The sequence below is a fragment of the Aspergillus vadensis genome (assembly GCF_003184925.1).
Source record: "Aspergillus vadensis CBS 113365 unplaced genomic scaffold BO88scaffold_2, whole genome shotgun sequence".
Lineage (NCBI taxonomy): Eukaryota > Fungi > Ascomycota > Eurotiomycetes > Eurotiales > Aspergillaceae > Aspergillus > Aspergillus vadensis.
Genome location: NW_020292040.1, coordinates 564,207 through 577,724, shown reverse-complemented (window position 1 = coordinate 577,724; position 13,518 = coordinate 564,207). Strand labels below are relative to the sequence as shown.

At 49.1% G+C, this 13,518-nt stretch overlaps 5 protein-coding genes across 5 annotated transcripts; 1 reads left to right on the top strand and 4 right to left on the bottom strand.

Moving 5' to 3' along the window:
• Window positions 1–840: 840 nt before the first annotated feature.
• On the bottom strand, window positions 841–1,788 carry BO88DRAFT_93632 (mitochondrial 54S ribosomal protein bL12m). The gene is made up of 2 exons (XM_025713274.1): window positions 1,446–1,788; window positions 841–1,306 (listed from the first exon to the last, which is right to left on the bottom strand). Exons 1-2 carry the CDS (start codon window positions 1,677–1,679, stop codon window positions 983–985), a joined length of 558 nt encoding a protein of 185 aa, XP_025567174.1. The 5' UTR covers window positions 1,680–1,788; the 3' UTR covers window positions 841–982.
• Window positions 1,789–1,982: 194 nt separating this feature from the next.
• On the bottom strand, window positions 1,983–4,160 carry BO88DRAFT_401000 (chaperonin-containing T-complex subunit CCT8). Its single transcript, XM_025705731.1, has 2 exons — window positions 3,532–4,160; window positions 1,983–3,423 (listed from the first exon to the last, which is right to left on the bottom strand). Exons 1-2 carry the CDS (start codon window positions 3,776–3,778, stop codon window positions 2,144–2,146), a joined length of 1,527 nt encoding a protein of 508 aa, XP_025567173.1. The 5' UTR covers window positions 3,779–4,160; the 3' UTR covers window positions 1,983–2,143.
• Window positions 4,161–6,015: 1,855 nt separating this feature from the next.
• On the top strand, window positions 6,016–6,937 carry BO88DRAFT_421768 (uncharacterized protein; the record flags this gene model as incomplete). Its single annotated transcript, XM_025708542.1, has 5 exons — window positions 6,016–6,044; window positions 6,073–6,263; window positions 6,578–6,678; window positions 6,760–6,828; window positions 6,863–6,937. 5 exons carry the CDS (start codon window positions 6,016–6,018, stop codon window positions 6,935–6,937), a joined length of 465 nt encoding a protein of 154 aa, XP_025567172.1.
• Window positions 6,938–9,972: 3,035 nt separating this feature from the next.
• BO88DRAFT_400998 (FAD-dependent oxidoreductase) lies at window positions 9,973–11,516 on the bottom strand. Its single transcript, XM_025705730.1, has one exon. The coding sequence runs from the start codon at window positions 11,247–11,249 to the stop codon at window positions 10,038–10,040; it is 1,212 nt and encodes a 403-aa protein (XP_025567171.1). The 5' UTR covers window positions 11,250–11,516; the 3' UTR covers window positions 9,973–10,037.
• On the bottom strand, window positions 11,476–13,518 carry BO88DRAFT_356823 (M48 family metallopeptidase). Its single transcript, XM_025703742.1, has 9 exons — window positions 13,097–13,518; window positions 12,794–13,035; window positions 12,478–12,718; window positions 12,401–12,425; window positions 12,306–12,351; window positions 12,183–12,246; window positions 12,097–12,128; window positions 11,985–12,043; window positions 11,476–11,924 (listed from the first exon to the last, which is right to left on the bottom strand). Exons 1-9 carry the CDS (start codon window positions 13,451–13,453, stop codon window positions 11,770–11,772), a joined length of 1,221 nt encoding a protein of 406 aa, XP_025567170.1. The 5' UTR covers window positions 13,454–13,518; the 3' UTR covers window positions 11,476–11,769.

Sequence of the window (13,518 nt, the reverse complement as noted above, 5' to 3'; positions counted from 1 at the left end):
TCTCCACTATTAATTGCCACGCTCGTTGTACGCCATGCCTACTACTGGTGCTGGTAGTACTATCAATTTGTAGATATTGGTAGTAATAGTACTTACTAGTATTTATGATCATAGCACCACTCCTGTAGTAAGTTCAGATATATAGAATCAAACTTACATCATTCAAACTCGAAGTACAGCTACTACTAGCAAAGCAGTACTGATAAAAACCGTAAGAATAACAATTACGACAAACTTAACTGCACCTATTACTGCTAAAATGGGAAAAGAAATGGCATTATAGAAGGTGTAAGTCACGCTGGTATAAAGGCTGCAGTTCGCCGGGCGGAGCCAAAGTCGGGCGCGCGCCGTGGCTCCGCAGGGAAATTCTCATGGTTCGTTCCTGGCCCGCTGGGTAGTTTTACTGCAATCAGTAATGATGGTTGTTGTAACAATTTAATTGTTTGATATGGCTCAGAGGGATGACCTGGGTTTTATGAAAGAAATTAGAGCTACGGAACATGAGAGGTGGTAAGCTCTCCACAAAAACCGACCGTCCTGATGTATATCTACTACCACCTAGGGTCCATGACGTTTCTCGTGCCGCCTCTAGGCCAGTCCCTGCATCCAGCTTGTTTCAACATTGTCCATTCAATGCGTTAATAATGTACACTCGCCGCCTTTTTCCCGCTTTCCGGTTTATATCAGAACAGTCTTAAGAGATATATGACGGAGAAAAGAAAAGAGATAGGATAAAAACACACAGACAATACATGACGGAATAGAGAAAAAAGGGTGGTGCGAGACAAAACTCCAGCATGATGAGATGCAGTCCAATCACAACGTCCAGACCATCCACAGGTAGCCTCTCCCTCTTCCCTTTTCCCCCTCTCCGCTCATCCGCTCGGAACGGAGGAGGGGTTGTGGAAAGACGAAAGCTTAGGGTGACCCGGTGGCATTAAAAAAAGTCCCCGAAAGCAGAGAGTAATATATAGGTCCCAATTTAGTCCATAGTGGCCTTGGCGCCAACGGCCTTGAGGGTCTCCACGATCTTCTCGGCCTCCTCCTTGGGCACAGACTCCTTCAGGACCTTGGGAACGGACTCGACGAACTTCTTGCTGTCGACCAGGGACAGGCCGAGGAGGGTCTTGATCTCCTTGATGACCTTAGCCTTGGAGGAGGCGTCGACGGATTCGAGCTTCAGGTTGAACAGGGTCTTCTCCTGCTGGGCGGGAGCAGCCTCCTCTTCCTCAGCAGCGGCGGGAGCGGCGGGAGCAGCGCCCATGGCGAAACCGCCAACGGGGAGGTCGGGGATGTTCAGGCGGGTCTAAAATGACGACGTGCATGTCAGTATCGAGCTCAATGTGATCCGATGAGTGTCAATCCACCACGCTGGATGGGATACAGCCTGAAATAGGCACGATGCGGAGTTTGCGACACAGGTCCGGGGGAGCAAAACAACGCACCTTCAGGGTGGAGACGAGGTCGGCGGTCTCCAACAGGGTCAATTGGCTGATCTGGTCGACAATCTGGGTGATCTTGGGGTTGGCAGGAGCAGCAGCAGCCTCCGCCTCAGTGGATTGCCATCTCCGGCTGAGTGTGCGCTGGGACAGGTATGTCGTGGGAGCAAGGCGCAGAGAAGCGGTAGGGCGGACGATCTGTCTGCAGCAGCGAGCTGCGGCCTGGGCGGAAACGGACATGATGGACGGAAGGTGAGGACGAACGGAACGGAAACAGGGAGAGACGTAGGACCGTGAGGCGAGGGTGACCAAGGAATTGAAGCTGCTCGAGATATCAAATTGCTCGAAGAAGGCCTTTGCGGGAAAAGAAAGTCGAGCGTCGGCCCGGAAAATCCAGTCACGTCACGTGATATGACTGACCGCCCGCCTATCGGTGCTGCTGCTTATACAAGTATACGCTCTTGCTATGATGATCGTTGTTATGGAAGATCTACACATGATTACAATCATCTACTGCCATTTCATAATCTAATTTGGGTTACCGTCCATAGTATCCACACGGCCAATATTACTATCACTACTACCACACAAAGCATTATACACTCCCGGACATGCCGGGTTAGTTGACGTTCATGATTATCGTGTCTATATCACATTTTGAGTTTTAGACCACATTGAATATACCGCTCTCCAACGCCTCAAATTTAATCCTCATCCCAGTTGGGGTTGGGACCCGGGGGCTTGGGTCCACCCGCCTGTCGAGCAACGATGATCTGGTCGACACTGAGGACTGTCCGGGCGGACTCACTCGCGAGTCTAATGGCCCAGCTCTTAGATGCCAGCAAGTCCAGAATACCCTCATCCACAGTGTCAAGAGTGCCAGTCGAAGAAGGTCCCACCTCCAGATCGACACCAGTAGTCCAGTAAGGCTCCTCCTCGGAACTGCCTTCTTCCTCCGACTCCTCTGACGATTCGCCGTTGGCGCTCGTGTGGTGGTGGGCGGTGTAGAGACGAGAGAGAACCTCAGTAGCGTCCAAGCCAGCGGACTCCGCCAGAGTACGAGGGATCACCTCGAAAGCTTCAGCGTACTTGCGGATAGCGTGCTGGGGCAATCCGGGGGTGCGATCGGCGAACGCAGAGATCTTCTCCACAAGCTGAATCTCGGTAGCACCGGCGCCAGGAACCAGACGGGGGTCCTTAGTGATGGCCTTGACGGCGTTGACACCGTCGTCAATGGCACGCTCGACATCGTCCAGGTGGTTCTGGGTGGCACCGCGCAGGACGATGGTAGATGTGCGAGTAACAGCGTTGGAATCTTCTTGACGGAAAACGGTGACACGGTCTCCGCCAATCTCAGTGGTCTCGACGACGTCGATAGAACCCATCTCATCGGGCATAGGAGCACCCAGACGAGCGAGAGGAGTAGCACCGACCACGCGGCAGAGACGGCGCAGCTCGAACTTGGACAAGATCTTGATGACCAGAATGTTGAAACGGTTCAGGTAGTGCATGGCGAGATCACCGATCGTGGAACCGCAAACAAGGACACGAAGGCCGGAGTCGTACAGCTCCTTGATGGCCGCCTCCAGACGCTCCTCCTCACCCTTCGAGAAGTCCAACATCTCCTGCGCGTTCTTCAGGAGCACAGTACCCTTGGTCTCGGTCTGAGAGATGTCAATGGGGCAGCTGAAGACACCGACCTTGGCCTTCTGTGCCTTCTTGACCACACCATCGGGCTCACGACCAAGGACCATACCCTTGACAACACGGGACTGTTCCAAGCTACCACCCATGATCTTCACAACGCGGACGTTATCGACGTTAAAGTTGACGGGGTTCTTGGGGAGGACGGCGAGGACGGCCTCGGCAACCAAGGAGGCCAGGATGTCTTCGGTTCCAGACTGCTTGCTGGCGACAACGGTACGGAGAGCCTTGCTCAATTCGGTCTGGGAGCGAAGATCCTGCAGGCGATCAACCTCGAGGCCTAGAGATGAATCCATAGGTTAGCAAGTGCGGGAGAAGCGATCAGGATAGCCAATGGACCGGTAGCCCCTGAACGTAGTATAGAACGCATGACCCGAGAACAACCCACCTTCCAGCACCTGAAGAGCGAAGTTCTGAGCCTTCTCATAACCCTGCGTGATATCACTTGTCTTCAAACCCATCCGCAACAATTCCTCGGCCTTCTTCAGCAACTCTCCCGCCAGGATGATGACCATGTTGGTACCGTCACCCATCTCCGCATCCTGCTGTTGACTGGCCATCACGAGCAACTTGGCAGCGGGGTGCACAACATCCAACTCGCGCAGAATCGTAGCGGCATCCGAAGTGAGGATCATCTTCTGCAGGTGGTTGATCACGATCTTGTTGCGACCGTACGGGCCCAGCGACGTGAGCACGGTCTGGGCGATAGCCTGGCAGGCTTCGATGTTGCGGATAACCGCACCGTCTTCGGCATCATGACTATGAAGAACAGGATGTTAGTCAATAATTCAAATCATCGCCGGATTGCCATGGATTGGCGGTGCCTGATATGAAACTCCCGCCATGCTCAGGGCCCTGAGGGGCGGGACATTCCACCACGGGGGGGATTTGCTTCGCTCACCTCTGATACCCAGGCTTGAAGAGACCAGCCTGGGAGGGGCCAGGCATAGACAGCGACATGATGACAAAATCCTTCCACTGAAGTTCCGGGAAGAATTAAGAAAAGTAAAGATGGGGGACACTGCCACGACGCTGTCCTGAAGCTGTTCTGGGAATTTTCGACGGAGCTTCGAGACGGTCTGGCGGCGGTTGTTTGTTTGGTTTGCACCTGGAGGGGCTCTCTTGTCTGCTTAGAGAGCAAATCATTACAACAACAACACTACTTCTGTGCTCAGCAGATATTCTATTTCTACCTCACATCATGTTAATATACTGTCTGTGGCATCTTAACCCATGATATAAACCATCACACAGATCTGCCCCGATCCCATACACAAACACATCTCTCCCCCTGCTCGCAATTAGGCTTCAATGTCTATTGCTCAATGTAGGGGATCTCTCGCTATTGAGTTCAACAAGCGGGCCAGAAAGAAAGCGAGCAGAGATGCAGTGAGGGTATCAATTGAAGTCCTCCGGGGCGGTGATGAACATCATGCAGGGCGCATGCTCTCCAGCCTCTTGGAATTGTGCTTTCTATTATTTGAGTGCGGAATCATTCTCCAGGTGCTTTTTGGGATCAAAGGGTATTCCAATGAGTTTCCAACACTCCCGTCTTGCAAGGTCTCACATCTGTTACTATAGTGGCTGTTCCTTGGATCAAAGCAATATCGTAAGAGGCCATACAAAGACAGGAAAACAATGTCACCTATTAGCTAACCTTGTCTCCTACCCTCTACCCTTTCAACGCTGATGCGGAGCATCCTGACAAGGACTGATGCTAGCTCCTGCTCGTTTCACGAAGGAAAAGGTCTCCACTGCAAGCAAGCATTTAATAATAAGCATTATTCACCTCAGAACCGTTTCCTTCATAACCTTACCCCAATCTTCGCTGCATCCCGAATGACAGGATAGACATAGCTGAGCTGAAATTCGTGGACAACATTGCAAGCAGATAACCTGCCGAGTAGATAGTAAACATCATCAATATGTATGTAAACAAGCCCTGTCAATCACGGTGATGATGCGCAGCAGTCCATATACTCGGACATTTAAAACAGTCTTCTTATACTACCAACCCTACCACTAGATATTTCATCTCTCTATTCAGCCTTCCAAAAGTACGGACTACTATCTATCACCTCCAGAACTTCCCACATAATGAACTCCCTCACTATTCACTCTATCAACCTATCTTCTTTTCTGATATCCCTATGCACCCTCCTCCACTCCTCCCCAGCCCAAGCAAGTCCCCAAGCCACCGCCATTCAACCCGACCACAACAACCTCCTAGTTTAGGTCCAGAGAACCCACGCCCGCCTCAGCAACTTCGACGGTAGTATCACCAATGGATTTTCTTCACTTCAAATGGCATATGAGAAGTACCAGCTCTCCAAGGACCTAGAAACGCATACTCAAGACAAAACCCCACATCTCCGCAACATGAATGCATTGGCCGTGGCTCGCATGCTCCTGCATTACGTTCATGATAAAAAAAAAAGCCACTGTGAAAGATATGGCATCGAAGGTAAAAGAGCCCCATAAAGGGGCATTTAGAAATGCAACAGGCGATATTGAAGCTTATTATCTCGCGGTTCTTCGGACTATGGATGCGGCGAAGGCGGAGAATTCGGGGAAATGGATGACTGGGGAAAGAAGGACATGGTGGGTCGATAACAATGGTTATAATAGCAGGAATGTAATGTTTTCAAGCTCTGATTGAAAGAATGTTAGATTCAGAGAGGGCGAAGAACTCGAATGCGCAGTAACCATTAACTACTTGCTGGCGATGCATGTCTGCTTGCATTGGAAACTATCATAATATTGAATAGACCAATGATGTAGATACCTGCGAGGGCGTAAAAACGATCACGCGACAGCTTCTTCTAGCGCTTGATTTATTTTGCATCGAGAGTGTGGTATTATTCATACTGGTATGGCGAATTTTATGGATAATCCAATATTGTAAAACTGACATCTCTCTTCTTGATAGAGATTTGGAGCCAACAAATATACTCCTCGAGCTAGAGAATTCAAACAGGACTATTTCCCACTATCTATCAGAAGTTCCTGCACGGACTGACTCTCAGCGTGGTGTCATAACGCCTCTCCGAGAGGTCATCCCGACATCGCTAGTATCGGAAACAAGATGTCCCCACATCAGGTTAATCGATTTCGGTGTTGGTAAGTAATATACTCAGCTTTCTTCACCCATGAAATTTATTATGATTATATAGTGTTGTGGAGAGAACATCATTTACCAGATTCGATTTAGTTACCAGCCATGAGGGCTCCTGAGGTGACAATAGACGCCTCTTGGAATACCATCATGGATATCTGGAGCCTAGGGTGCCTTGTAAAAACATTATTTTCAAGAAACCTTTACAACATAGTACAGTATGATTTGACTCATGCACCATAACAGGTTATGGAGCTTGTGCGAGGGATAATTCTCTTCTCTAGAAAAGGATCTTCATATTGAACATAGATGGCTGAAGATGACCATCTAGCGAGGATTATTGAAATCCTTGGCCAATTTCCGCCTCAATTTATAGAAAGACGGAACCGCGCAGCACACTTCTTCGATAAGCAAGGTAGGGTCTCATAAACCCCGTTAACATTCTGATAATCTTTCTGATTCGCCTGTTATCCAACTCTTCTCCGAATTCCTAACCTGAAGCCCACCAGCCTTGAACGTCTGGTTATTGGCACGACGATACCATTTTTGAAACCTATCAATATGCCCGAAGTTGAAATTCCCATCTTTGTTGAATTTCACCAAGGGCATGCTCGAAATCGATATAGAGTCCCGGAAGCCTGCGGCTGAGCTGCTACAACACGAATGGATTCGTCAGTAGAAAAATCTTTAATCCGTACAGGGGTCCCTCCAGAGGATCTCTCAAGCTGCTGTCATTCTGTACATGGGAGAATAATGGATATGGTGACTTGTCGGATGATTCCTGCCCTGTCGCAGTAGCTCTTGGGTTTTGGAAACCGTGCCCGGAAGGAAAGTGACTGTATTGTTGGTTAACGGCGCAAAGGAAGGACTTTCGATATGTTTGCGTTTTTAAGCAGTGGATATGTTAGGTTGCTGCTCAGGGTGTTCATATTGTTAGCAATTGACGTGATACACTGCAATGATGCGTTTCTCAGCAGAGCCGCTCATACTCGTACTACAATTACTTGCATGTCTGGCTTATCGTCTCAGGTATCACGGCTTGGCGATGGCCAGGAGATGCATATTTGGATTAAGGAGAGAAGCCACCTCTTCACATTGTTCTTAGCTATGTACAATTAACTCAACTTGTCTAGCTCTAGCGATGAAACCTTCTCTACTGCGTGGTAATATTCTGAATGACCGGTTTAAGGTATAGTCTCTTCAGCGTGCCGTAATCTTTTGTTCAGCCAATGGATAATGCTTCTTATCTTAGAATAGGTGTGACAGTTCTGGACTACCTCCAAAATGGTCGATACTAACTACCATACTTAAAGAGTGAGAACTGATATCTGTTCCGATTTTAGACCGCTTGCCTATACTAGTATTCCCTGCGTATATCTGCCCTTCCTAAATTGCGAGATCATACAGCATCCCAGATGGCTTAGCTTGGACACCTAATATATGCATCAATCTCGGTGGTAGCCTGCGGTGCTAGCCTTTTTCATAGTCACAAAGACCTTCCAGAAGTAGCTGAGGAAACTATATAGATACAGTTAATGCTGCTTCGACTCTTATATCCCGCTCAGCACGTCATCGGTGATACTCCCAAGTACACAGGCCTCCCAGGCCTCGACATCCCTTTCATCGATATTATCCTTCAGAAGAATGCTTTCGGAGGTAAGAAGGCTTGGGAGTGAAGTACCGCCCTTCAATGGCTTCAACGTTATGCTTGGATGATCGCGTTTAGGGAAATACATCCGGTATGCCAGAGCTTGCTTTTGAGACGCATTTCAAAAGAAACGTGCATCAACCAAAACAGCATTAATTGGATCGCCATTATTGGCTTTCAAAGAGTCGATAAGTGAGCGTGATACCTTACTTCACGGGAACTGGCCGTCTCAGCGGCCATGCTTTATTCCGGGCCCAGAGGCTATCCCGACTATTTTAGTATAGCGCGAGGGCATTGGTATTACAGCACGAAACGAATGCCAAAATGCCTTGCAGGTATGACGGCAAATACATTTCCTGAAGTCACGAGGATACGCTAAGAGCTTGTAGAGCCCATCTGACCCTTGTTGAAACCGCAATTTTTATTAGCTAAAAGCTAGGTAAACGACAAGACTTCAACGTCCCAAGGCGTCAAAGCGAGCAAATATATGAAGTACGAATAAAGACGTCGCAAGCTCCCCAAGGCCTTATGGCTGTAGCCGGCCCGATCCCTCATCTAATAGGCTTTCTTGGGGATAGAGGTTGATTCTCGATGAGGTAGCTCCTCATTCTTCAAAAGCGCGTTTTTTGAGGTGACGAGAGAAACGAACTTGTATCCTGAATATTGAAGGAGCATAGTCCACACCTCTATGGGCACTGTTAATAACACGACCGTCGAGTGACTCTGGAAAACCCCTTCTACTCTGTTATCAACACTCAGCACGTCATCAGGAATCTTCCTGAGTAGCCAGGCCTCCCAGACCTAGACATCCCGTGTTTGGTATTGTTCTTCACTTAGATGGATAGAAGAACCTGTTTGGGAAATGAAGAGGTTTGGGGAGTATATTACTGCTATTGAATGGCTTCAACGTGATGATTGGATGATCGCGTCAAGGAGAATGCATCAAGTATACTGGATTGGACTTTTGAACGCATTCCGATAGAGACGGGCCGATGTATGGGAAAGTGAACCCCCTTATTGTGATCCCTCCCCATTTTGCGATGGTATAACGAATTCTTCACAATTCCATAGATCCAACTAAGGAAGTCTAATAGCTCCGCCATTAAGACTGCAATACTGTCTTTATCTACTTTTCGGCGTATTGCAAGAACTTCAAAATGATTCGTAATCACCATCAGAGGCAAGAGAAATTTTGATGGCTGTTTGAAGGTTCGTCGCTAGGTTTTGCAGACCGTTGGTTTAGTCAACCACGATTGTACAGGTCCGATCTCGCCTATGGTAAACATTCTCTCTTTAGCGTCGTTAAGCCTTCATCAATGAGATGCCTTCCTGCCAGAACAAATCCTTCGTCGCCTACGGCGATGCTTGGTCGTTCTCTAAGACTTTCGTAGCTCAATCAGGATTGAAGCTAGTTGTTTTAACACTCAGAGTTCGAGGTATAATGAAAGAACTATGAGGGTCTGTCAATGCTCTACCAAGTAAACCAAGACAATATTTTGTATATACTGAGAGCAATGGAGAGATATGTCCCAGACAAATCTCTTCTATATAATAGGGGTCGGTGCTTGTAGGGAAGATGTAAGGGTTCAAGTTGAAGAATAGAGGCAGAGGCAGATATATATGGGCAACCAAGAACGTGGTGAAGTGGCATATTCCCTATCATAAAGATATTTAATATCTTCTAACTTGATAGATCGTCACTATTCATCAAATATTGGCAACTAAATTGGTAAGCTTAGCGTCACAACAGGTCTATTAAATTCGAAGATTAGCATTCACGAAGCTCCAGGCTATAGACATATGATTGAATGGAATCTGAACTGTGTGAATTGGTGGCACTCATGATAACTTGTTGAATCTCTCTTGAGCTAAGTGATATATCGCTAGCCACTGGAAGCAGATGGGAAGATAGCTAAGATATTCTCAACATAAGTAGATATTCTTAAGCGCTAGTCCGTATTAGGTATAGCTCAGGCTTCTGGGCTCTTAGCAAACCACGCACCCCCATGTTATTTCCCTCTCACCAGACTTACTCCGCACGCCTCTCCAACATTTCCACAGGATAACTAACCTCTCACCCTCCGCACCACCCAACAAGCACTCCATAACATCATTTCAAGCAAGATTCAAGTTATAACAACTCAACACTCTCACACTCCTCCAACGGCCTCAAATTAAACGCTTTATACCCGCCCTGCCAACTCAACCCGACTCTTTCCCGCGCATACTGCCTCATCTCCTCCTCATACCTGGCAACGACATCCCCTCCACCCACCTCCTTCGCCTCCACAATCCTCTCAACCAGCACCGCCGCATCCCTCAACGCCGTATTCACCCCCTGCCCACCCGTCGGCGGCATAACATGAACCGCATCCCCAAGCAGCGTGACCCTCGAATCCGTCTCCCAAGCCGGCAAATCCGGCCTCACAGACGCCATCCTCAGCGTTGCAGTCTGCTCAACATCCTGCTCCTCCAGCAAAACCCTCACCGACGGATGCCAATCTCTCGACAACTCCAGCGACAACCTCGCCGACTCCTCCCCGTTCAACCTGAGAACCTTCTCATCCTCCATACTCACAAAATCCCGATGAACCAGCAACACCCAATACAAATAATCCTCCGGCAACTTAATCATCCCTCCAACATCACCCCTCGGCATCCTCATCGGCTCAAACAACAACGTCTTCGGCGCCTCCTCCCTCAAATCCTTCGCCAGCGACATCCCCCTCCTCGCCAACTCATTCAACCGCCCCTCCACATCCCCCGTGATCCCCGTCTTCCCATAAATCATCCTCATCCCCGTATCCACAAACGGATACCCCGGCACAAGCTGCCTCCTAACCCGCGACCTCGCTCCATCCGCACCAACGAGCAACTCTCCCGTCGCGGAACTCCCATCTGCGAAATACGCAACTACACAATCATGCCTCACTTCATACCGCTCGAACCGCTTTCCGAACTGCACATTCTCCTCCCCAAGTCCCTGCAGAAGGACCTCGCGCATCGTCCCCCGATCCACAGTGTACGGTCTGGCCCCGTGGATCCCCAGCGGCGGACCACCACTACCAGCGGGAAGGGGTTCTCCAGTCAGTGCGTCGAGTCGGACACCTACGCCTGGGAAACCGTCGTCCAAGGCAGCGGTTTTCTCGAATAGGGACCATATTTCGGGGACGAGGAGGGTGCGGAGATTCTCTTGCATGACGCGTAGTCTGTAGCCTTGGGCGCGGAAATCTTGCTTTGCGTCTCGTTCGAAGACGATGAATGGGATGTTGTGCTTGCGGAGGCCTTGGGCTAGGGCCAGGCCGCCGAGGCCGCCGCCGGCGATTAGGACGCGGTTGGACATGGTTTGGGGGGTTTCCAGGTGAGTTTATTGTAGATGTAGATGTAGATATAAATGAGTAGACATGTAAATGATAGAAAAACTAAAGTATCGTATGGCTGGTCTATGGGTAGGTAGGTAGGTAAGGATCTATATACAAAGTAGGACTGTTTTAGCGTCGGTGGTTCACTGCGCCCGACTCGCCGATCAAGCGTAGACGGCGCTGTGGCTCCGACTGACCGTCTTACAGGGGCTTCGTTATCAGGATTTGTTTAGGAGCTAGTATTTGATACATGGCATGACTCAAAGCTAAAGAGTTCTCATGGAAAATTGATGCAAGCAGAGTGGAGTATCCCGAGAAAAGTTATCGCGATCTGCCAGATATCGTATATGCTCGACAGACCGTGAGATAGGTATATAGATGCATGCTAAATCGCTCATATCACGCTATGCCTTGTGCGGATCCGATCGACAGTATCAGAATGAAAGGATCTAAGGACAGGAAATCATCATAGTAATACACTTAGTATACCCCGAGGTGCTTTCAAAGGAAGTATTCGCCGTCAGAGCTATCAACAGGCTGGATTTGTTCACGATGGCCTCTGCCATGATGACCACTTCTCGGATGATGGCTTCTGATAGGTGGGGCTCTCTCCTGAGGGCCTGCGTAGTGGTCGATTGCGTCGGTGAAATCGGGGACTGGATTGGAGATGTTGTTAGTGTTGTAGCTTGAATTTCGTGGGTTGGTTGGGCGCTTACTGTAGCCTCTGACCATATGGCATCCGCTATTTTCGTAGAGGGATTCGGCTTTGTATAGCCTGTGGTTTTGTTAGCATGGCTGAAAGGGGGACTGAAGAATCTGGTATATTACCTGTCGCTCATTGATTGCATGCGGTTGAAATGCTTTGACGTCGTTAGTTACATCGTCCAGTGGGTTGGGTTATTGGACTATCTCACCGATGGATGTGTTGACATGAACTCAGGCACACGAACTCTTTCAGTCTTGTGCATGTGGTCCCAGCTGAGACTTTTTAGCTTAAAGAACAAGGACATATGTAGATTGAGAGAGTGTTTACTTACAAGTCAACTACGGCACGAGGGTTGTAACAAGCCTTGGCCATCAGCACTATCAAGCATTAGTAGGACATTCCGAATGAATGACAAGCATGTCATACTCAGCCCGATGTTGTCTGCCTCAGCCTAGTAACATGTTAGTTTATGTTTATTCAACCATACGCCGTGAGTCGCTTACCTCCTGCACTCGCGTGTTCGGCAAATTGATAGACCAATTCAACATCTGGGACGCGAAATGTCCGAGACTGCCAAATAGATATACCAGCCCATAGGTCAGGATGACACTAGGAACAGAATGGCTCATCCGCTCAGCCTGGTGATGGGCCAGCACATGAGCGATTTCATGGCCCAGCACCGCCGCAAGACCATCGGCATTTCCGCAAACCGGCAAGATGCCAGTATACACGAAGACCTTTCCACTGTAGGATATACCCATCAGCCGAACCATCCCGAAAGTGTAATGTATGAATTCCAGAGGTAGTCGAGCGCCTTACTTCGGAAGGACAAATGCGTTCTGCTCCGACATATCGTTGATAACGTGCACCTCCCATTTCGTGTCTTGTACGGGTGTATGAGCGATCAGCCTCTCAAAGACTCTGGTCACTTCTTCGGAGATATGATGCCACGGGGGTAGAATCAAGCCTTCAGCTCTGTTCATGATTTCATGGTATTCGTGGTCTCCCATCTGTTTCTCGAGCTCGTCGGATACACAGTTGAATCGAGTGCGGCCGGTCAGCTAAGGACGAAGAACATTAGCTTTGCATATATTATATGGCTATGGAGTATGAGCAACGCACCTCCACAGTCTCCAGATTATAGACATAGAAGGTTCCTCCGACGGCAATGAGCACGAGCCAGAGCTGCAAATGCTCGCCATCCTGGAGCCTGGGAAACTGGGGTTCTTCGAATCGATTATACTTCGCATGGCTGCGGGAGGACTTGGAGAAAAGCCGGGACTGTGATTGACGAGGAAGGAGTCTCGAAGGCAAGAAGACCGTTGAAAAGGTCCCACGAGGTCTTGATGACAGACGTCGGATCAGAGGTGTGGAGCGAGGAATGTGAGAGGGGATGCGGGTCGAGTGGAGGAGCGAGGTAGCCGTGGCCGGCTGGGGCGATGCGCGGAAGAACGCGCGCACTATCGGGAGACGAAACATGACGGTCTGTTTCGCATGGTATGCGACAGAATATGAAGAAGAAGGATATCCAGCCCAGATGGCTG